Source organism: Synchiropus splendidus, chromosome 11, assembly GCF_027744825.2.
Source record: "Synchiropus splendidus isolate RoL2022-P1 chromosome 11, RoL_Sspl_1.0, whole genome shotgun sequence".
Taxonomy (NCBI): Eukaryota; Metazoa; Chordata; class Actinopteri; order Syngnathiformes; family Callionymidae; genus Synchiropus; species Synchiropus splendidus.
In genome coordinates, this window is record NC_071344.1 from 8,654,959 (window position 1) to 8,677,350 (window position 22,392).

The window sequence follows — 22,392 nt, forward strand, 5'->3', positions numbered from 1 at the left end:
GGTTGCTTCCTCCGGCATATTGTGATAATATTTCCATATTTTCCCTTCTCCTCATGTATATTCAACACAAATGATTTCTTCTCAAAATGTTTTGTCGAAAGGCATTTTTTTCCCCTGCTGGTAGAGAACCTGCCCGTGCTGTAAAACACTGCAATGTGCTCCCTGTATTCGGGCTCAGCAGGAGTTCAAAAGGAGATAAAGAAAGGTCATCCAAACTACGTCCATCATTACAATCTTTCATTCGCCAATTAGTGTCAGTGTTCCCTCGCTGTCCCCTTGATGACCTGGCAGCACAGAGCAGAGCTTTATGTTGTAATTCAACATTTTCATTAGGTCTAAAAGTACGGGGTCTGCGAGTGACCCATGTTATAAACTATTGATGAGAGACAGGCGGGACAGAGAGAGAGAGAGAGAGAGGAGCGGTGCATGTATAAAGAGAGACCCCTGGTGTTCCAACACACTTCCCTACAAAACCCTTGTGTTTTTCCCACTTGGTTTTTACTCTGCAACACCGCTGTTATTTTGTGGAGAAGGTTGGCGGTATTCAAGTGGATTACTGTCTTAAATACAAAACCAGCACCTATGAGTCCATATTTTTTGCGAGCGGTTGTCCTGAGGTGTTGTAAAACTGTGCGAGGATATTGCGTGGGAGGTGAGATGAATTAGGAGAATAACCTTTTTTACCTGCTGTGAAGAATAACTACTTCTTCACCAGGGAAAAAAAAAAAAAAAAACTCCATATACTCCCAACCTAATTTCAAAAGTCGCAGAAAGAAGAGCGCATGCGCCGAGTGAGAAGTGACACAATGTTTTGATCCATAAACACCTATTGCCTTCCAATATAATCTGCGTCAGTACAAGCCGCTAAAAGCGCACCTACAGCTCCAGATTTTCTTTCACCAGGGGCTTCGGCTACACCTTAAAAGACTCAACTTACATAATTAATATAATGTGTCGTCTCATTCAGTCACTTTCACTTTGTGTCAGGCAGGACTGTGTGTTTTATATTCCATTTTATCTTGTCACAAGAGCGCCAGTGCCGGTTCCTGCGCCACCTCACTCCCGGATCCCCGCTTGCTTTTAATCCCATGCTTTTCCAGATAATTTTAACAGCCCCCATAAGTAGGACATTGTAATGCGGCGGGATTGCTGGAAAGAGGAGCAGGTAAAGATCAGAAGAGATAGGGGAAGAAAGAGTGGGTCACATCGGGATAAAAGACACTGTGTATGAAGACGGGTCCCGGACAAAAGGAGGACATACATAAGGAAAAGACTCAGTGCATTAGGATCTGACTTAATATCAGAGAGTCAGAGTCTGCAGCATTAGCCTCCCACCTGCTTTTTTGCTTTTACTTCAGAAGAGACTGACAACGGTGTGTGCGGGTCCGTGAGCTGAGTCGCTGCTCATATCTGAGACACGCAGGTTGAAATGGTGAGAGAAGAAGAAGGTTTGAAGGAGAGACAAGGAACTAATAGGCATATGCTACCTGATATGAGGAACTATAGCGTACATAAGGTTGATGGCTGGGGTCTGATACAGTGGAAGTAATTGGATTTTTCAGACCCCGTGCCCACTCATGATAACATGCTGAGCTGTGACATGAAAAGTCCTTATGTGTGGCAGGCGAACAAGGTGCAGCAGAGTGGAAGTGACAGGTGTCAAAGATCCAATTCCCCTACTCCCCTTCGATTCTCCAGTCCCTTTTCTCTTGATACAGTCCAGGGACAACCTGCTCTGCGGTGAAGCGCGAGAACAAGCCGCAAATCTGAGCCCAGTTGGAGGCGCGACGGCGAGCGCGAAGCGGCCGACGGAAGAGGTCACCGCCTGATTGCTGGGCGTATTTATTTTCTGATGCTAATGTGAGCTGAATACTCGAGGAGTGGAGAGCGTTGGCCGCGCATTGCAAAAAGCTACAAAAGGAGCCCCACAGCAGATCGTGGATGTTGGGGGGTAGCGTGGAGTCTGGCCACAGATCCTCCCCTGTCCTCCTGCATGCTTTATCTTTCACGAGGACTGCATGAGAAGAAGCACATCATTAAAAAGAGCCATTGAGACTCTTTCCTGTCCGCCATTAAAATAAGCAGCCGGCCTCTCTAATTACATTTCATCCTCCCCTTTAAGGAGCCAGGCGACATCGGGGCTTTAAAAGTCACATTTGGCTGGCGGGGCGCATCGCTGAGCGTATCCTTGCGAGTCTTTTCTTCGGCATACATTACAGAAAGTGCAGTAAACTCATTGTGCATCTTCAAAATCTCATTGCGTTGCACAATTACACTTAAACTCATACAATTCACACAACTTGATTTACATGTATTACTTCTATGTGATATGATAATTATGTAAATGCATGGGCCTAAAGGAAATGGCGGCACCATATTATATGTAAAACAGGCGCTTGTGAGCAATCTTTATAATGTAAATGAATTAACTTAATTTCCAAAGACAGCGACAGCGCGCTGCGGAGTCCCTCGGTGAGCGCGTTCTTCCGCCCATAGAATTCTGCTCAGTTCCCGATACATGATGAGAGAAGATCAAACCATGGATATTCTTTGGTTGTCCAGCGTGTGAACAAGTGGTCCTTTTGTTTTTTGGCTTGATCAGATGATAAAGAATTTCAGTGCAATTCAGAGAGAAATTCCCAAGTAGCAAAAATGAATTTATCCATTGAAGAAGGAGAAATTAGATGCAGATCAATTAGAATTTCTGCTATTCACATTCGTTGTTAAAAATGTATAAGTTGACTCATATTGTCTCGCTCTAGATTATTAAAGAAAAAAATGCACTTCATAAGTTTCTGAAGGCCACTTACTTTCACCTAGAGGACACTTAAAAAGTGGCCTCATAAAAATCTCTATGATCAAATTCCATAGTGTCACTGTCATCCGCTTGCCGAACCCCCCCTCCACTCCAGAGCCCCCCCATCCCCATTAAAAATGTAATTTAAAAGTCTGCCTCTGTCCCCTTTTGCGTCTCGACTCAAGGGTTTAGGAGAAAATTAGCGTGCTAGCTCGGTCAAGCTTAAACACAGGACTGCTGCTTCTGTCCCAGTATATTTAAAGATGTCCTTTGCCGAGGTGCAGATGGAATAAGCCTGCCAGAAACAGGCAGGCGGTCCTGGCTTGGGGTTGGGGCTGGGTCGGGGGGGCTTTAAGGTCTGTCAACCGGGTGCTAGAATCCTGCATCGTGGTGACCTGGGAATGATCAGAAAGTTTCCTAGAAGTGGGTCTCGGATTGAATAGTTTTGGGGTTTTTTTTGTGGGCGGACAAAAATCATTAAAGATTACCTTGTCTTTACTTATATTGTTTTATGCTGAGCTGTATTTCAAAGTGCATTTTGGCATCTCAAATTCCAATTTAAACGCTGGCCTGCTGTATATCAAGGATTTTGCTCAGAGGGCTGTTTTGTTTTTCACTTTCTTTATTGGCTAAAACCGTCTAACAGTATGAATCCCTTTCCCTCAAGCGCGTGTCATGAAAGTCAATAGCAATGTCTTGGAGCTGAAGAAGAAAAGTGCTTCTCAGGCTCTGTGACCTCTAGGTGCCACAGATGGTCAGTGTGATGCACAGTAAAAAAAAAAAGAGAAAAACCACAGTGTTTGTTGCAGGGGCACAGAAGCCGCCCACGTATGTCATCACAACAACTAGATCGCCACGACGGCACTACATCAAGCGGCCCGTTGGCTAGCAGCGGCGCTACTTAAACAAAGTTGTGCTTCACGATGACATAACAAAAAAACAAAACAAAAACATTCTTTTTTTTCTCCTCACAGCTGTTTAGCAGATGCTGTTTGTACCAATTTAGAGGCAAGTGCCTTGTTTGTCAACACCAGTTTGGATAGTTGTTCTTCATCGTGGAGCCTGCTGCAGAATGCTCATGTTTAGTGGGATGAGCCTGCGGCCACAGAGAACACAGAACAAAACATTCCAAAAAAAAGATCTCTATATAGCAAATCTATGACTGACACGACACGAGTAACAGTAGCTTGTACAGCAGGGTGGAATTAACCCTTGCTCATGAGCCGAATCGCCAATGTTTAACAATCGTCCTGAAAATAATTGATTCTCTTATCTATAATTTTTATATTCAAATGCTAAGTTTTCCAGATCAAATTAAATTCTGACCACAAGTCAGTCAGAAGTGCAGCGTTTATTAAATGATCCAGCCATCGAAACATGGTGCACTGATGCAGGTTGGACAATTTGGTAGTGAACTGGTGTTTTTGAGCTAGTTTTTGAGACCACATGGTTGCACCAGGTATATTGAGGGAAATAATAATAATAGTGGGGCATTCCGGCAACATGCTGCTGTACTTAGGCACCCGTGATCGGTCAGACGACCAGTTGGTAAACCCGGCCTTTAATGCTATTGAGCAGATTTTTCTGAATAAAGAGGTGTAATGCCAAGTATGCGTGTACAAAAAGAAGAAAATCTGGAGGTGACACTTTTACACAAGGCTTCAAATTCAACCATCACTGTTCATTTCTAGCCTGTTGCAAATGCCTCTAGTTTGCTGAAGCGGCCGCTCGAATCTCCAGTGCTGTAAATAATTCATATTTAACGGGTGAAAATGGTTTGAAAACGGATCCACTAGTTTCCCCCAACTTGCTCACTGTGGTAACAAGACTGCTGAGCAGTGAGTCTAATTTTCATGACAATTAATATTTGACTGCTAGAGTTGAATAATTCCGCTCGGATTGGCTGAGAAGTGCAGAGGATTTTCGGCTGAAGGATACATTTAATTACACTGATGTCCACAAGACAGCAGTGCTGATGAGAGGAGAAAAGAGGACAGAAGGAGGAGAAGCATAAAGAATGAGTCTCCACACTGAGCTGCAAGGGATGGATCTGAGGGTGTCGGAGGGGGGAAGCTGGATGTGACTGAAGCAGATGCTGAGGGAGAAGGAAAGCGCTCACCGCTGTATAGAGAATGATGGTTTGTGGCACAGAAAGGGTGCCCCTCTACTGTTTGTAAAAACAAGACCATCACACTCCATCTTAGCTCTCCCGCTAGAGCCAGACCTCCAGGCTGATTTATAGCCCACAGACCGAATTGGCTGGCTGAGATGACAGCAGTGCTTGGGCTCTCCCCAGTGAGTAGTAGTGGATTCTGTTTGGCCAGAGCCGAGCCTCATCTGGTCGGAGAGCTGCCCTCCGCCGCAGTTTAACCCAACTAGACCGCGATGTATGGTGTCGGGATCACGGCCCGACCGTGCGCTTGCAAGCGAAGGAGCCGACTGTCATTTGCTGTTCAGTTTGTGCCAAGCCACATCCCACTCCAGCGGCAATTACAGATATGATGAAGGTATTATTGTGTCAACATTTCACTGAAACTGCTGCTGGAGTGATCATAGAAATGACTGTAAAATGAAACTTATTCTGCATTCCATCTGACGCCTCAGTGATTCTCCTAATAAGGGCGAACGCACTGTGGAGTTGCTAAGTTTACCGGCGCCGCGGTTGTACCGTAGAGTGGGCAGCGCGAGTGGATCGGAGCGTGACATCCACGGTATGTCATACGGGCATCAGACCAGATTGTGTGCAGGCGATATTAACAGTGATGAATCCCACTATTTGCAGATTCACACCCTCCTTTTTCTCCTGGCCCATTTTTTTTTTCTCCTGGATTCTGGTATCAGCTATCAGCATCCGCATCACAGGCTCCATCTAGATCTGTGCGGTACCAATTTAGATTTAATCAATCTCTGCCATGCGACTACCAGAATGGAAAATTAATTTGGAGAGCAATTAGAAAACAACAGTTTCACTGTCAGTAATAGGAGAGAATACCAAGTTGAGACGAGTGGAGGATCAGACTCCACTGGGAGTCTTGCATCCGACGGACCGTTGTCAGAGATAACACCAGTACAGCAATACTGTGAATAAGGATGGTGTCGAAACATCACATCTTGAAGAAATAAGTTCATGAAGCGCATTTTATTTTAATACCACCGTGATGAAGAAGATGGTTATTGGTGGCATTTCATTTGCCATCTGTGCATGGGGAACTTATATTGCAATTGGGATGCTGGGTTCACCGCTTCACACTTTGGAAACGGCACTGTCAGCGTTGTTGCCCGAAGTCGGGAGTGTTTAACTTCAGCGCGAGTCTTTTCATTTGAAAGATTGGGTTGGAGGAAGTAAAACATCGGATAAAAGGGCCGGTGAGTTCTTTGTACTGCGTTTTTTTTCTCCTTATTTGTCTTTTTGCTGATTCACGCCGGCCACTTTAGAGATACAAAACAGCACCTCCAGCAGTTTGACTTGAAGAAGTGATTATACGCGGTGCACAGGGGTAAATTGAGCAATGAGCTTGTCAGGCTACGGGATTCCCAAGCCGAGGTAGGAGATCTGTAAGCTATCGCGGTCGGACACTTTTATCTGATTGAGGGAATGTCAGAATTGAATCAGTCTGCTGCCAGACTGCAAATTGGTAAAGGAGTGAACACGGAGCCAGAAGTGTTGCTCTTCTTGGTGAGCGATAAAATGCTGGGAAAAGACGGAGAACGTCACAGTCAGGTATTGGTGAGATTAAAATGGAGTCAAAGTTTCATTTGAACAGAAACAAATACAGAGTATTAGTGACCGTATGTGGTTTGTAAATGAGATTGTGTGCCATTAAAATAAAGTTCGCCACATTGATGTCTGTGTTTACACTGAAACCTTTATTCATAGATCAGCATCTACTTGTTTATGAAGAAAAATAAATCAGACTTTGTCCATTGAATGTTGCCCGATAGTTAAACTGGCTGCTAAGGTTTCATTTAGGGCTGGAAAGAACCGAAGCAAGGTGGTAAAAACAATGGTGTTTGACTCAAATACACTACATTTATTTCAGAAATGTAGCCTCTTTGAGTGAGTTGTCTCATTGTTTCGTGTCCACTTGCTCTTACAGCCAGCCATTCGAGTCACGAGGAATCCATTGAAATACATTGTTTCACTCCAATATCTGAAATTCTGAATGAGCTCACAAAACAGAGGTGACAGAGTTATTTTTGTAGTCAGTAATTCAGTTACTGGCAGCCTTGTAGCTTTTCCAAACAGCGTTGACTGCACCACATTGAACAATGTCTTGCCGTCTGACCATATTTTAAATGTGGAACATCACAGAAAAAGCTGCTCCCCCACTTATTAATGCGTACTTCATGGATCGGATGTAATTATAGCGACATCCTACTACATGCGCTACTTCAAATCTTTTCATGGGGGGTGATTGGCAGCTCATTTATTGAGATAATTCTGAATATGCGCTCTCAGCAGGGTGTTAGATTCGTTCTCTCTTCTATTAGATATAGACAAACCAGGCTGCTAAAATCCTTCCATTGATTCCTTACATCATCGGTTTTTAGGAAGCAAGGAGTGAATCGCATTTCAGAGGTTGATGGCCTATTTTTTTTTTTTTTTTTTTTCAAATTCAGATTGCATCTCTCCAGTCTTTTTGAGAAGCATCTGCGTTTTATGAAGCTCCGAGCAGAGGCAGGATGCATGAGCGTTAATGGCACTTGGGATTTTACAACAATGCCATTTACAGCACAGTTGCTCCTCGAGAGCCTCCGAAAAGAAAGCTAAAGAAATACAAAAACACTTCTATATTAGACTCGAATCTATGGACTACTTTTTTTTTGTTTTAGGTTTGAAGCAGTACATTTTTATTCCATTAAAATTCAGTAGCAAGCTGTGCTAAGAGATGACAATGAATTCTTAAAAATCACTCAGCTGTTTTACGATGTGAAATGTTGTCGTCCTCTCAAAACCACAACTTTCTAAGAACAAGGAAAGTCACCTCACAACATTCAAGGATGCGAACGACTAGTTCGCTTTCTACATTAAGTAAGCTTAGCTACGAATGTTCCGACCTCACCATGTTCATGCCATGGTTCATGCCATAGACAGCGCCCAAGCAGTTACGTGCACATGCTCCGCCCACTTCACCGATTTCTGCGAGAGCAATACAACGCCACACACAAGCCTGGCATGTGTCTTGCGTCGTTGTTTTGAGTGGGGTTTTGCGTGGGAACATTTTTGGCCTGACATGGATTACAGATTTTTTTTATTTTTGTGCAAGTGCAAGAGAAATAGATTCCAGAGTAAAAGATGTTTTCTGTGTGTGTGGATGAGGCCGAATCAGGGAATGTATCAGGGAATTTCTATCCAGCAAACATGAGTATAAGTCGTCACTCACGTAGAACTAATCTGATGGGGTTTTTTTCTTTGTGTGAAAGTGCCTATCAGTACCTGAAAGCCAGTCGGCGATCTTTGAAGCATCGATCCCTGGGGTCTGTAGTGTTGCCTGCTATGAGAGCAGCGAAGAAAGGAGAAAAACAGATCATTAGTAATTTTAATTAGGTGATCTGTCAAGCAGCAATTGCCAGATGTAAGCGTATGCATTTAGGTCGATGGCAATCCCTTCACACAATCTCTTCTTGTCACCTTGGGCCTCTGGATGGGGGTTGGCTCCGGCTCAGAAAGACACGACCAGCAGGGGAGTTTAAAACTATGTCATTGCGTTTCACTCCGGCAAGTTGATCCTCAAGATTTTAAAGCTGCTGGAGTCAAATGTGATCGTGAGATCAATTCTTGACGTCGAATGTCTTGGTGTGATATTGTGATTCTCACAAGAGTTACAACTTTTCAAAAGGCAGTGAAAGAATCCTGATGTATAGACTATATATAATAGGATTCATAGTTGTTGTTGAAAGTGCTTTCCCTATCAGCATAACCAACACTGAAAGTGAAGTAGTTGTACGCGCCAGAGACAAATCTTACTTTCACTTCAGCATTAAACATCATTACATATTTATAAGTCGGCGCCAGATGACAGAGAGAGGGAGTGAAAAGAGATGAATAAGGCACCCAGCTCCGGATCATGTCTGGTGTCTCCCCTCTGTAAGATATCGTATTGCCATGTTTCAACCTGCCTTTCATGTGCTGCAGAAAAACTAATTATACAAGTGCTGCAAATGGACTTTTGATTTAACAAGACATAATTAAATTGACATATTAGAAGGGCCCCAACACTGAGCTCCCATTATCAGCTTGTAATCCTAAACTGGAGACTCGATGCAGATCCAGGGATGAAGGGGAAGTGGGCGTTTCATCTCCTAAAAGTGGGGATGTGCAATAGACAGATAAGGCGAAGACATTAGCCTTATTGAAACCTCTCTTCCCTTCACCAACCTGCTGAATTTGAATGGTATCAGAGAGCTGAAGACAAAACAAAAACGTCCCTCTTTTCTCTCACCTATTGAATCTGGGTCAGAAAACAACTAAACACAAGTAGCCAAATGGGTCTTCTGAGGACTGGCTTTTATCTCATAGATTAAATGAGGAGTTTTTTTTATCCACCTGAGGCTTTGAGCAGACCTTCTGCGAGGTCCTCTGGGAATAAGCTAGTAAAATAGATGTCACCTGGCACGTCCAGCTCACTTGGAGGCAGATCATTTAGCCCTGCTCTACCTTGTCTCAGCTTTATGAAGAGAAAGTTGAAGAAGTTGACCATCTTCTCTGTTACGGCTGCAATGCAATGATGCTAAAAATATCCTCTTTCTTTGTCCCCTGCAGATCCCAGTGAAGGCTTCCACTGCCAGGATGAGTGCCGCATACTGGGCCACTCTGATCGCTGTTGGATGCCGCGGGTCCCTGCGCGTGCTAAATCACCGGAGCACGGCCGTAACGTCATCGCCCTGTCGATTGAAGCCACAACAGTCGAGGTGCCACATTACGAAGACGGCACCACCAAGAGGACTTTTGCCACCTTCGGCAAGGACGGGCCGGAGGACATAGAACGAGGAGAGTTTAAAGGAAAGCGGACTCAGGAGTCTCAGGTGTGTAGCCCGAAGGCCAACGGAGGGGCTGTTCGCGAAGCTGGCAACGGTCGCGAGGCGGCCAGCCCCATCACCTCTCCCGTGCACCTGAAGAGTCCGCTGTCCAAGCCTTCATCTGCCTACAACACCCTTAAATGCCGCGATGCCGAGCGGATCGCCAACCACAGCCTACTGCGGCAACCGGAGGGAAAGGACAGTGAGCCGTCTGTCAGGGAGATCAACACGCTTCTGCACGACAGCCGCGACAAAGAATCTCCCAGCACCAAGCGCTTGAAAGACATCGTGCTTTAGTGAGCTTCTCTATGAGAAAACATGCTTACACAAATGCAGTGTAAACTCACGCATATACTCCTGCAATAGTTGTGTGCAAGAACAGTGCTGCTGTGGAATAGAAAGAGACACTATCACACTTTTGCAGTGCATTCAAGAATCAGCTCGGACTGACGTTCTGGAACTTCAGTGTGCTGCAGCTAAGTGTGTGCTCATGCCAAGGTAGTGGATGTGGCTTTGTTGTAGTCGCAGTGCTTTTTTCTTGTTTGTTTTTTGTTTTTTTTTCCTTTTCAATCAACCTGCTGTGGACGGACAGGTGGGTCACTGTTGACTGCGAGGACGTGGCCAGCGGAGCTGTCCAGCTCTTCGCGCCAAAGCAGGACATGTTTGGACACCCGCGGTGCCAATTCAAAAGTACAGTTATGCCTTTGAAACGACTTTTGTACCACAAATTGCTATTTGCCTTCTTTGGTTTTGCAGATTGTTGAAGCTGCCGAAATCGCTTTGTTCCTTTGTATAGTGAGCTCTGTCATGGTAATAAATAGTCATCCGATATCTGTTCATCTTAAAAGCTATTCTTAGTTTACTCTTTGACATGTTTCTGTGCAATCGGGAGGAGCAGAGAGGGACCTCAGAGAGTCCCTCCTGACCTGCTCATTGGCTATTAAGGGAAATTATTCTGCGTTTTCCCAAGGGAATTAAGTTCTCCCCAGACTGTGAGGTCCATGCAGTATTTATATTTCATTGCAGACGGGAGAAAAATGAACTCTTGTTATCCACCTAGTCGCTTTGAAAACCGGCAGCAGGACAAATTCTTGTGTTGAAATTGAGTTGTATGGAAAAAAAAAAGACTTTTGCAGTTGTCCTGTGCCCTATCTTGATTGTAGCCACTGGAGCACAAATTAGGACTTTAATGCTCTGGTCTTGTACTTTTTTGACTTTTGATCATGGGGCTAGGATAGAAGGGATCGTCACTCTTGTCTTGCTATGTGAAACTCTGTATAGGGTTTATCATTTTTAATAACCTGTTGTTATGTGACAATCCCTTTAATGTTTAGTTTCGACAGAAAAAAACAGACATTGATGTTCAACTGAAGCTTCAGCAGAGTTTGTTACACAAACACAAAAATACAAAAAAAAAAACATATGCCAAAATATATTTTATAAATAATTTAAAAAATGTATAATGAGAATATTTAATGCTGTGTGGTTATTTTATGAGTAAGTTATACTTGAAATTAACTTGCTTCTGTTCATTTGTCTATTGCTTTTCTATTGAACCTGATTTGATTTTTTTTTTTTTTTTAATCTTTTTGAAATGAACTTATTTTTGTTTACTGTGTGACCCCTGGCAACTGTTGACTTGCAGTCTACCTTGTTGTAAAGAGTTTCTTATTGGTCAGTTCTTGTGCCATCAAGTTTCTGTGTGGACTACTAGAAAATGTAAAATACATTTTAAAAAAAAATCCCTAAAAAAAGAAAACAAAAAGAGAAAAAAAAAATACACAACACAAAAAAAGCGATTTCAGCACCAACATCAGTGTGTCAGTGAGATAGAGTGAGATAGCAAAAGAAAACCAAAAAGATGCAAACAAAACCTTAACTATTGCAGGAGCTTGCATTAGCTTCAGCGGAAGGAGGAAAGCGGAAGGTGTTCATGATTCCTGTCATTAGCTTTCCAAGTCAAGGCTGGTCGAGACAAGGCCTTTCAGCTCCAACTGAGGGTGAAGGATGACCAGACTAGCTTTGCACACAACTGCAGTCTTGCCGTGCCAACTATGTTCAGTTTGTCTTGGCGAAAGGGTCAACAAGCCACAGGAATAGTCAGGGCTCCCTCCGCGAACACAAGCGCTGCACGGCCGACTGGGTCCCAGTGGGTTGAATGAACGCCTGGAAGAACAGTGTTGCACATCAGCAATATGGTTTTGATGCTACGCAGTAACATGTGAGAAACTTGAATGGGAACTGTTGCATACAACGAACTAGATCTTGTAGCTGAATGTTTTGCTGGTCTCACCCTTGGCTTCTGGCGACATGAAAATTGGAATAATCACTGAATGTATACAGCAGCTTATAATTAAACTATTAAATGTGCTCGGTGTCGTCTCCTCGTCTTTTGTTCCTGAGAAACCATCATTGAAAGAATTACCCGAGCGCCGAGCAAATCCTCGCCTACTCAAGTGGCATTGTGACATCATTAGCTGAAACGTTGGGCTGACTGTTGCCTGCCGTAACCTGGTGTACAAATATCTACTCATGCCAGAGCCTGGAGGCGCCCAAACTTTTCCACTGCATTCTCGCCAAATTTAATTCACAATAAATATTGAGTTGTTTATATTTAGTTTTTACGAATAGTGAAATTGCATGTGGTGATATACAAGTGTCAAGGTTTATCAGTAGGATGTTTAGGTCATGATACTCATGGGATATGAGTGTTGACGTCAGTTGCTTTGTACACGATTGGTATGAAGTATTCAGCTACATACATGTACATAAAGCACAACAACTATCTCAGTGATAAAATGCAAGTGGGCATGTTTTTTTTTCTTCAATCTCATTTGAAACATCATTCAGTTCAAGTGTTCGTATTTGTAACATGATAACTAAAGTCTATAAAAAGAGTGAACTCGTTGGCCACCAGGGTTTTTCAGTGAAATATTCAACTTTGATATCACTATTTCAAAGGTCAGAAATGTATACTCTAACTGAAAAAAAACGCAAGTTACACCCAAATTTGGGATGACAGTAAATCCACTCATCTGATGTGTACATTATGGTGTCATCAGGCGCCAACCATGGTGAGTAATATCCCTTTAACAAAGGTTGATCTACTCTACTGCTGACACTCTTCCTCATTTCAGAAGTAGTAGATGATGGCCGGGTGTCATTATTCACTCTCTATTCACTCCAAACTTTGATTGAAACATGCCCACAAATGTTGCACAGACTGAAGTTACAGGCGTCCACCATCTGTTTGTGCAAAAGGACTGGCTGGACCAGGCTTCATATTTGCAGCTTGGCATGGTTTAAATGCCGCAATGTTGCCTTTAACAATTTTTCGACAATTGTTCCTAAAGGAAGAGCAACAAGAACTACAGTACAAAAACAGCCAATGGCACAGCCTTCCGAAAATGCCACAATCTTCCAGTGTATTCGTTCAAATTTCAACAAATAAAAAATGTTATACATCAAAGCATTTAAAATGCTGAACGGAACCCGTTAATAAAAACAAAATTCACCCACAAATCATCTTGGAAAAATGTTGCTTTATATATATATATATATATATATAAAACGCTTCATCCGCCTAACAGTATAGCAAACTCTACAAACATGGAAAAGCATAGTCGGGCCCTTTAAAAGAGCTGCAATGAGATTGTTGCCAACAAAAGCATCTCTCTGCGGTTATCATTGTCCGTTGTAGTGTTTCGTCTTTGTGTTTGTCTTACAAAGGCCAGCAGCTTGAGACAGCTGCTCAAGATTTATACAAAGAAACATGATAATGACTGGAAATGATACTTTCTCAAGATAAAGACATCTTATTCTCAACCATCTACCAGAGGTTGTTGTTCACAGCTCACTCAACAGACCTAACAGCATGAACTTATTACAGAATTTTTTTTTTCTTGACCTCGCAGCAGCATTAAACCACATTGGAAATAGATCCGTTAGATGGTGTGAATGCTCAAACCAATAACTGAAAGGAAAACGGGGCCACATTCTTTTGCTTTGTTGCATTTGCGCCTTATTCTTGCCATTAGAAATGAGGCAGACGATAGATGCGGAACAGGACACATCGCCACAGAAGTGAGTGTGAAGCAAAAAAATGAGAAAGGCACAGTTGCCCTGTTTGATGAGACAAGGAGGTTGGCTTCATTTCTATAATTAATTTGCCATTCCCTCTGTACCCTCTGGTGGAGCCAACATGAAAGCTGGTCTGAAAGTGCTCTTACTAACATATCCATTAGACTATGAGGAGGATCTTGTTTCTCCCTGCTTAGTTTTGCTCTCTTGGGCAATAGCACTCTTCCAGCCTTGGCCCTCACTGATGAATTACCCATGCCCTCTACCAATGTACCATGGGGACCCCTGGGTCCTCATAACTAAACATACACCCCAGTTGGAAGGGATGAATTTGTACTCCCTTTTAAATGCACCCATTTAATTATATTTGGCTTTGGAAAAAAAAAAAAACATTTTAGAGAACCAGTAGCGCATCGAAATGGTGTCATGCCCAGCGGGCAGACGCTTATCTGGCTAAAAACAAATAAAATTCTCAGCAGCGATAACATTCCGGGGTAAAAAGTAATGATGCTGATGATGATGGATCAATTCTGACAACAAGAATTCTGATGTGCACACCTGCTAATACATTGGGAATACATTGGGAAATAACTACTGAAAGGTGACTTCTGATAAATTCAAGGGAGATTTGGACGGTCAACGCCAATCTAGACTTGTTAGTATTCATTTATTCACTCATTCCTTTTTTCAGAGGTTTGGGATCCAACTAGGGGACACAATGGACAGAGGGACGGCCGGGTCATGTCCTAACCAAGACACTTGAGACTCATCAGTTGACCTCTGTGTGGGGGAGGAAAGCCACCCATCCATGAGGTTCACAACATTGTATTTCCAATTTCACTCAGAGTCGTGTATAATACTGCTGCTGCAACACCGAGTGTTTCACTACGCTGCCCCATGCTCCTTTCAACGGCAATGAGAAAATGAATTGTATTTTGATATTATATGTGTTTCCTGAACCAGAACATGATAATTCTTTTGAAAGAAAAAAAACAGGGTTTGGGATGTTTTAGCTTCACAGAGAGTGACGACTTGTTTTATAGCAAAGATATGGTCGGAATGGGCGGCAGGCCATGATATACTACAGTAGCAGCCTTTTCTCCAACTGTCTTTGATGCATTTGCTTGCGGAGAATCCATTTGATGAGATTTATATCAAAGGTTATGAGGACACAGAGGCTATTAACAACCTATTACTGCTGCAGATATCATTTAATAAAGTGAATGCTTCTGAAAAAAACATTTGGAAGAAAGGCGAGAACAAGTAGAAGTCTGACATTCTCAACACAAATAAGATTTCAGCCACTTCTACTGAGGACCCCCCGCCCCACTCCCGTGCATCCAAGCCCCTATCAGACCCGCTGATCTCTGCCTCCCACATGACCTCATTCGAACAGAAGAGCTTGCAGCTGCTCCTTTCTCATTATGGCCAACTATTCCCATTCAAAACCCTCTTGTTAGGTTTCAGCTCTGGTGAGGCTAACATTATATTTCATGAGCAAGGCCTTGTGTTTAACTTGGCTGATTTAAAAGAGAAAAAAAAAGGAAGAATGCAACCAAATTGTAGATGATACTAACCAGTTAGATCGGACTTTATTTAAAGTTAATAGTCATTACCTGTATGGCATGTTAGTGACAACAATTATTATATATTTTTCTTATTCATATTGTTAAATGTTTTTGTATGGTGAAATAAATAAACAATCGATGCATTCCCTTCCAAAGTATTGATGATTTATTCTCATATTTTCAGCCAATTCATCCTCTTTGTCTCTACTCCTGCAGTTATTAAAAAAAATAAAATAAAAAATAAAATAAAAAAAATATATATATATTACTATGTATTATTATATATTAACACTTATTGGGGAGTAGATATCTTGTGGACAAAAAAGAGCACTATAGCTGCTGTTTGAACAGACCCCTTTTTGAAATGTTCATTTATTGGACATGCTTCTTTATCATGTTTCTTTTGAGGGAATAAAAAGAAAACCCTGGTGAATTGTTACAGCCAAGCATTTTCTTGTGAAATGTACCTGGTGTCTATTGAAGATTTGCTATTGTGCTCAAGGACTGAGACTGGAGTACCACCACTACCACTTGGAAGAGACCTGCAGAAGTGGGTTTGAGTTCATGGTGTATTGAATAGCACCAGTTCTGTCAAAGGGGTAGCATTGTGGTAATCCTAATGATATCCAACTACTGAATTATAACTCTGTGGTTTGGGCTTCAACGTCTATTTTTACAAGGGTATTAATTATTGTCTTAATCATGTATTTGTCATGTCTGCACTTTATGGTCTGTTCCTTTTTGTATTTTTCTCTCGTGCTTTTATTTTGTTACCCCCGGTTGCCTTTGTTTCCTGTTCCTGCTTTGTCTCCAGCTTCACTGGCAACACAGCTGGCGTTAATCTCCTCAGTCTCATCCTGGATGTAAACCTGTCGACGTCAGACCTGTTTGCCAGATTGTTGCTTCTTGCTACATCAAGGTAAAACTCTTTCAAGACTCCCGTGTGTTTGCTTTACTCCCTGACCTTTTCCAGATTTTTAATCCGTGCTGAACTCCTATTCTGTCGCCGCCTTTTGTTCTTCCTCGCTACTCCTGTGTTCACTTCCCTACTCTCAATTCAGTCCGCCTGTGAGCTGTTTATCTAAGCCTCACTTTTCAGTTATAGATCCGTCAGTTTACCCCTCGTGTGCGCGAGTGTGATTAGCCGCCACCACCAAGCGCTTTCAGTTTAGTGCCACCACCACGTTGAGCTTAACTCCTGTTTTCTGTTCTCCCATTTATATAGCAGGTCGTTGATTCTCATCCGCCTCTCTTGCTTTCCAGATTCACCCCGTTCCCTGTGTGTTGTTCCCGGTCCGCGTTTTGGTTCCCGGCCTCCTTAGTTTCTAGTTATTTGTCTGTATTTGTTCCTTCCAACGAATAAATCTTTATAATTTAACCTCGTCCCCCGTGCCTTCTGCCGACCAACGCTTCCTGCACTTGGGTCCATCATCCAGAATTATGACAGTATTATTATTATGATTCATTTTAGCTTAGTTTTCAAGGTTTCATACGCACATGTGAGTGGGGTTCTCTGAGAACATCAGCCCATATTCCCGTCTGTTTCCATAACATGGATTCACACTCCAGCAAATGCAGTAATATGACTTCAGACTGTGATACTTGTTCATTCAAGAACCTGATTGAAAAGATGTCCAACTGAAGTGCAGCGTTAAAAAAAAGAGTCATGAAGTACCCTGGACAAGTCGTTTACTAGCTGAATAGCGAAAAAGATACTTTTGTTTCCCACTTGATATTGTCATGAAAGGTGTTATCTGGAAGCTCAATGGAGAGTGGGCTGGTCACCCTCTTCCTGTCCTTAAATCACCTCCATATCTACTGGGCTTTTGGTGAAAGGGCACTTCCTTTTGTGGAGGAACTTTGATCATTGATGAATTGAGCGGCTCGAACAATGGCCTGCATTCACGGAACGCTGCTGAGACCGCAATGAAACGGGGAGCGGCAACCGCAGAATTCCTCCCAGCAATCTTTAATTGGAAGCCATGCTAGACAGATCATATCATAACCATTAGTGATGCCCTGATAAAACTGACCTGGGAGCCGCTCCACAAAGCTTCTTTTTGTCCGAGAAGGGTCCGAAGAGCCCCGGGACCCTTCCGTCTGCCATCTCCAGCAGCAATCACAGCCTGACCCCGGCCACCTCTCTCAGCTCTTAATGCCCGGGCTACTGGCTTGGGGACTGTTCACCAGGGCCAGTTGACCTCACGCTCTCTGGAGGATAAAACCGCTGATAGCAGGGACAAGAAATTAAACACTGTGGCCTTTCAAAGCCTCCATTATTGTCAGCTGAAGCACTGCAATGAATCTCAACAGACCTCACCATGGGCGTGCGCTATTGCAAGGGTGAGAATATGACCTACACTCCCCGCGTACAAATAATTTATTTCACGCCACAGGTACATTCACAGGATGTCTATATAAAGAAGCATAAAAACAGAATATAGCTCCAGTCTTTCTGACACAGCAGTGAGGTTATCATTTCATGTTCTTCTGGTTCTGAAACTCCATCGTTTAATGCTCCTACTGCGAGTTCCATTAGATAAAAGCATCTTTTGTTTGGTCATAATGAAATATGGGTTTGTCTTAATAATAACTTGATGGTACACAGATACACACAGCACTAAAGACTGATCACTTTTAGTCTTGTGTGAAAGCTGGGCGTGGCTTTGCTTTTGCAGACCTCACATTGCTGAAAATGAAGTTCTGGAACGGCGCTGATAAAGACCCTTGGTAGGATAGGAGAACCTTTGGTGTGCAGCAGCGTGTACTGTAAGTCACTTCTGTCTATGGTTTGAGTCAATGACGGCACGCGGTTTCATCAGCTCTACTGAAAACCATTCACTTTTCCCTAGTGTGTCGAGTGCGATGTGGCTGTCGGCTTATGCGGGAATTTCAAGGTGAGCCCACACTTGAATGGCAGCTTTGTCTTTGGGCATTTCCCATATGACCTGTGAGTCAGTCTATGCGGTTTCACCTCTACTCCTTGTGTCATCCATGAACCTCATTATTTTTCTGCATCGTCCTCATCTACCTCGTGCGTCCATCCCCAACATTCTTGGTCCAACATGTCCCATGTCTCTCCTCTCCTCGTGTCCAGCCTTGCTTAGCCTCTACACATGAGCTGCCTCTCTGAGCCTTTATTTCAAAGGAACTATATGCTGTATCAAAGTAAATCTGACAGTCCGGTTCTTTATTGTCACTTGTGATAGCCACTGCCTGCCTAGGTTACCATGACAACGATAGCCCATGGTTTGGCCATTATTACTGAGAAAGAATACATTAATTCATTCAATTGTTTCTTCACTTCCACTCATTTCATAACCAGTGTTGTGAGGTTGCTCAACCCGAGAGGCGGTCGACACTGAACATGTCAATCACAGGGCACAGAGAGTCACACCACCACTCTTGCACCAATTTAGAGCCACCAGTTAACCTCTCAAAGTTTCGGGAGGACACTGGAGTGCCAAGAGCGAACCCACGGAAGCCTGGGGAGAACACACACACAAACTCCACAAAGAGAGGACTCAGGTTCTTACTTTCTACACTCATCAAAGTGCCTTGTTTTAAGGCATGCATTGTGCCTATTTTCATGTTTATGTAAAGGAAACTTGCTCGGTCTGTCGAGTGAATCGGTCAGGGGTAGAATTAACAATGTGCCTCTGAGGTTTCTGTTTGATCATCCTCCGAACCTTGCCTTTCTCTGATAAAAGGCCAGGCGCGGTTATTATTCTTGTGTCTTTTGCAAGTTGTCTGTAATACATCTGTTGTCATCCCCATGTATTGAGTTTCCCACAATATGCTAGGAGGTTTGTTTACGTCTTGTAGCTACAGAAAGAGACACCAGTACTTGCATCAAGGTCATTTTCCACCAGAAGCATGTGCGAGAGTTGTACATTAGAGGACGGGTATGGTGAGTTACGTTTAATAAAGGCGGAAACTTCATGATTCTGCCGCTAAAAACAGTGAGGTTGCCACATTATGAGCGTGCTTGCAAACCCCCCCACGAGTTCAACCACTGGCAGGATTTTTGAAAAACAAATTCAGATTTCTCACTATTGAACAGGGCTTAAATAGTAAACCTTTATTGCATACTGCATGGCATTCAAGCAGTGTAGCGGTTCTCTATTTGGATTTGGTTGGTGGGCCAGCAAATGCTAAGCAGGCGAGATATTTTTCCCCAGAAACATACGCTGAAGACTTCGAACAATCGCATTATAATTCCACACAATAATATGCATCTTCCTGGCGAAAGCTGCTGTAAAGCTTCGGGCAAAACAAAACCACTGCATCCTCACCTGTGACCTTGTTTATCAGATGAATGCATTTCTCCTCGTCTTCATTATTAGCGCTTCAGGCCAGGTAATATGTTATTGACGAAAGCAGTATTGTGTTTCACGTGCATTTATCCACTTACAGACCAACACTAGCTCATTAAAACAGGAAGAACAGTCTGTCGGAGAGGAGACACTGTCTCTTTCCTTATGAAGAAAAACAAAGTGAATGAACCGGTGGATAGATAAAAGACAGCAAGATTCTTAAAAAGCCCTTGTTTTGCCCGACATGTCATCTACTTAATTCCCTGTGATGTTCCAGTGTCGCAGAACAGAAGTGATGTTTGTGTGATGCTGCGGAGAACAAAAATGTGCGACACCTGACCCGAAAAGGAGTCATAAATTAGTCAGTGCTGTTTTGGCGCCAACAAGAAAGGTTACTTTACTCACAACGTGGAGAAATAAGTCGTATGCTGTTAGGTCAAATGGTATTTGTCGGTGGGTTGATAGCTTTTTTGTTGTCGTTTTTTTCCGTAATTTAAAATGTATTTTCTGTCTTTAAAAAAATATCACACAAGCTGATATTTACTAGTTTACTTTACATAGTAAAATAAGCTCAGATAATGTTTTATTTAAATTTGAATTTGAATTAAAAACTGAGGTAAAAAGTCTTGTGGCAGTGGTTGATGATGACATTTGAAAATGAATAGAACTTTCAAAGTTTCAACAAGTTTGTGGTCCACAGATCAGACAGAAAAAAAGAGTAAGCATGTAATTAATTTGTTTGACAGTACATTTGTGTTTTGTTTTTTCTCCAGCATGTGCTTCTTCTACTGTCCTCGACCTTTGAGGAGCTACTTCTGTTAAGAGTTCTGCTTATCTGTGGTAATTAGCGATTAATGTATTCACTGGTTTGTTTGTCTTGATCCACTCTATCTCCCATATTGTCCATGGAGAGACCAAAGAGGAACAGTATGCATTTTTTAAGTGCTATTACTCTTGAGTGTTTTTCTTTCTTGGCTCGCTCTGAAAAGATTTTATGTTTGTTTTAAACGTCCTCCTGACTTGTGTTCTCCTAGCAAATTTCAACTCAACGTTCAAGCCACTGTGCAAACTTTGTCCGTGCACAGTTGCCTCCGGCTGGATTTAAAGTGTTTTGTCTGTGTTTGGATCACGGATGCTCAAAGAAGACTTTGAAAAAAAAAAAACTTCATTCAACATCTGGTTTCCAAATTCTCCACGTAAAGTGGCAATTCATTTTAATTCAGTAAGCTTTCCAATATGATGTTTTCATCTGACATACCGCCATTTTTTTCTTCTGCCACCAGGTATTTTAGAATCTGGTACTGAAGAAGACAAAGAAGAAAGGGGCGGACTTGCTGAGGCAACTTCTGATGGGGAAAAAACCCCCCGATAAATAGGCAAAGGCAATAGGCAATTGGAAATGGGGAGCAAAAGGAAACTCAATGATCTCACCTGTGAGCCGTGGATCAAATAATGGGACATCTGGAAAAACACACCTTACGTTCACATTTAGCACAGTCAGGCTTTTCATTTCTGCTCTTTTCATTTCTACTTTAAAGTTCACAACAAATGACTTGCAGTTTCATCAAGATAAGTACAAACCAGCCCTCGGACCTGCCCTCTTCAGCATAATGGGTTTCTTGTTTCACACGCAGCCATGACTCATCAGAGGCCTGTTTTAGACGTTGTTTTCTCTGGCCATGTAACAGTGAATTCAAAGCTTTGGGTATGAACTTATATGTACTTCTCAGAACCGAGCCGTTTCTTTTATTTCTCTTTAAACTGTTTATAACTTCATTAGAATGCGGTCGCCACCTGACTCCCTTTACAGTCTGTTGTGTTTGTAAAGAGGGTGTCAGATGTGGACTGAATGGGCTTCACAACTCAGCAGGAGAGAATGGGTGTTTTTTTTTGAAAGCTGAAATTTGAGCCTTGTCCGGACACACGCGGCTGATTGTTCTCTGGTATTTAAATCTCTGTTCAAAAGTGTGCCAATAGCTCAGAGCTTTGACTACAGGTGTTTGTTTGATTCCAGCGCAGCCGTTTGAGAGATTTATTTCCTATTGCGATCTGATGGCTTAAACCGCGGCTTTACACCAAACAAAAGAAGCATGTGGAATTTGAACTTGAACATGAATGTTTTCGAAAGAGTTTGCCTTTGATGTTGTGCGACCAGCAGAACCACACCGGCTCGTATTACTCGTGGGTGGTTTATGTAATTCCCGGCTTCAGCACTGAAACACTCAGAAAAGTCGAGTTGTTTCAGCAACAACTCAAATGGATTCCATTCAATAAACAAGTCAGCTTGTGTCACTGCTTTTTTTCTCAACGCAGACAGCCACAGCCAGGTAATGCTATGCTTTTCAAAGTCATATAAAACCCAGGAGAAAAGTAGCATTTTTCTATAAGGTGACCTCATGAAGGATAACCAGCCTGGTGTGAGGTGAAATCCTGAACAATGGGAGGAACCTTGGGTGATACCACCAACTCTCAGAGGTAATGTGTTGAATCGTTTTTCCTCTCTCAAGCTACTAAACTCCCAGTGAGGAGCAGTTAGCACTCCTCATTGAAATAAGCAGTCTTAAAGTCGCAGTCTTGTACACCAACATTTACACATGAAAACCTTCCATAC

The 22,392-nt window shown here is 42.7% G+C and overlaps 1 protein-coding gene and 1 long non-coding RNA gene across 9 annotated transcripts in view; both read left to right on the forward strand.

The window, feature by feature from the left end:
- pcdh19 (protocadherin 19) overlaps window positions 1-12,187 on the forward strand; it is a 55,592-nt gene extending 43,405 nt beyond the window's left edge. For all 8 annotated transcript variants that reach the window (XM_053878496.1, XM_053878495.1, XM_053878500.1 and 5 more), the window contains exon 5: window positions 9,561-12,187. In XM_053878496.1, the coding sequence (XP_053734471.1) occupies window positions 9,561-10,114 (554 nt within the window). In that variant the 3' untranslated portion in view covers window positions 10,115-12,187. The remainder of the gene's footprint in view (window positions 1-9,560) is intronic.
- A 5,885-nt stretch (window positions 12,188-18,072) lies between these two features.
- Window positions 18,073-22,000, forward strand: LOC128767533 (uncharacterized). The gene is made up of 4 exons (XR_008416130.1): window positions 18,073-18,234; window positions 18,318-18,362; window positions 20,555-20,621; window positions 21,065-22,000. It is a non-coding gene; the product is annotated as an uncharacterized LOC128767533 (long non-coding RNA).
- The last annotated feature ends 392 nt before the right edge of the window (window positions 22,001-22,392 follow it).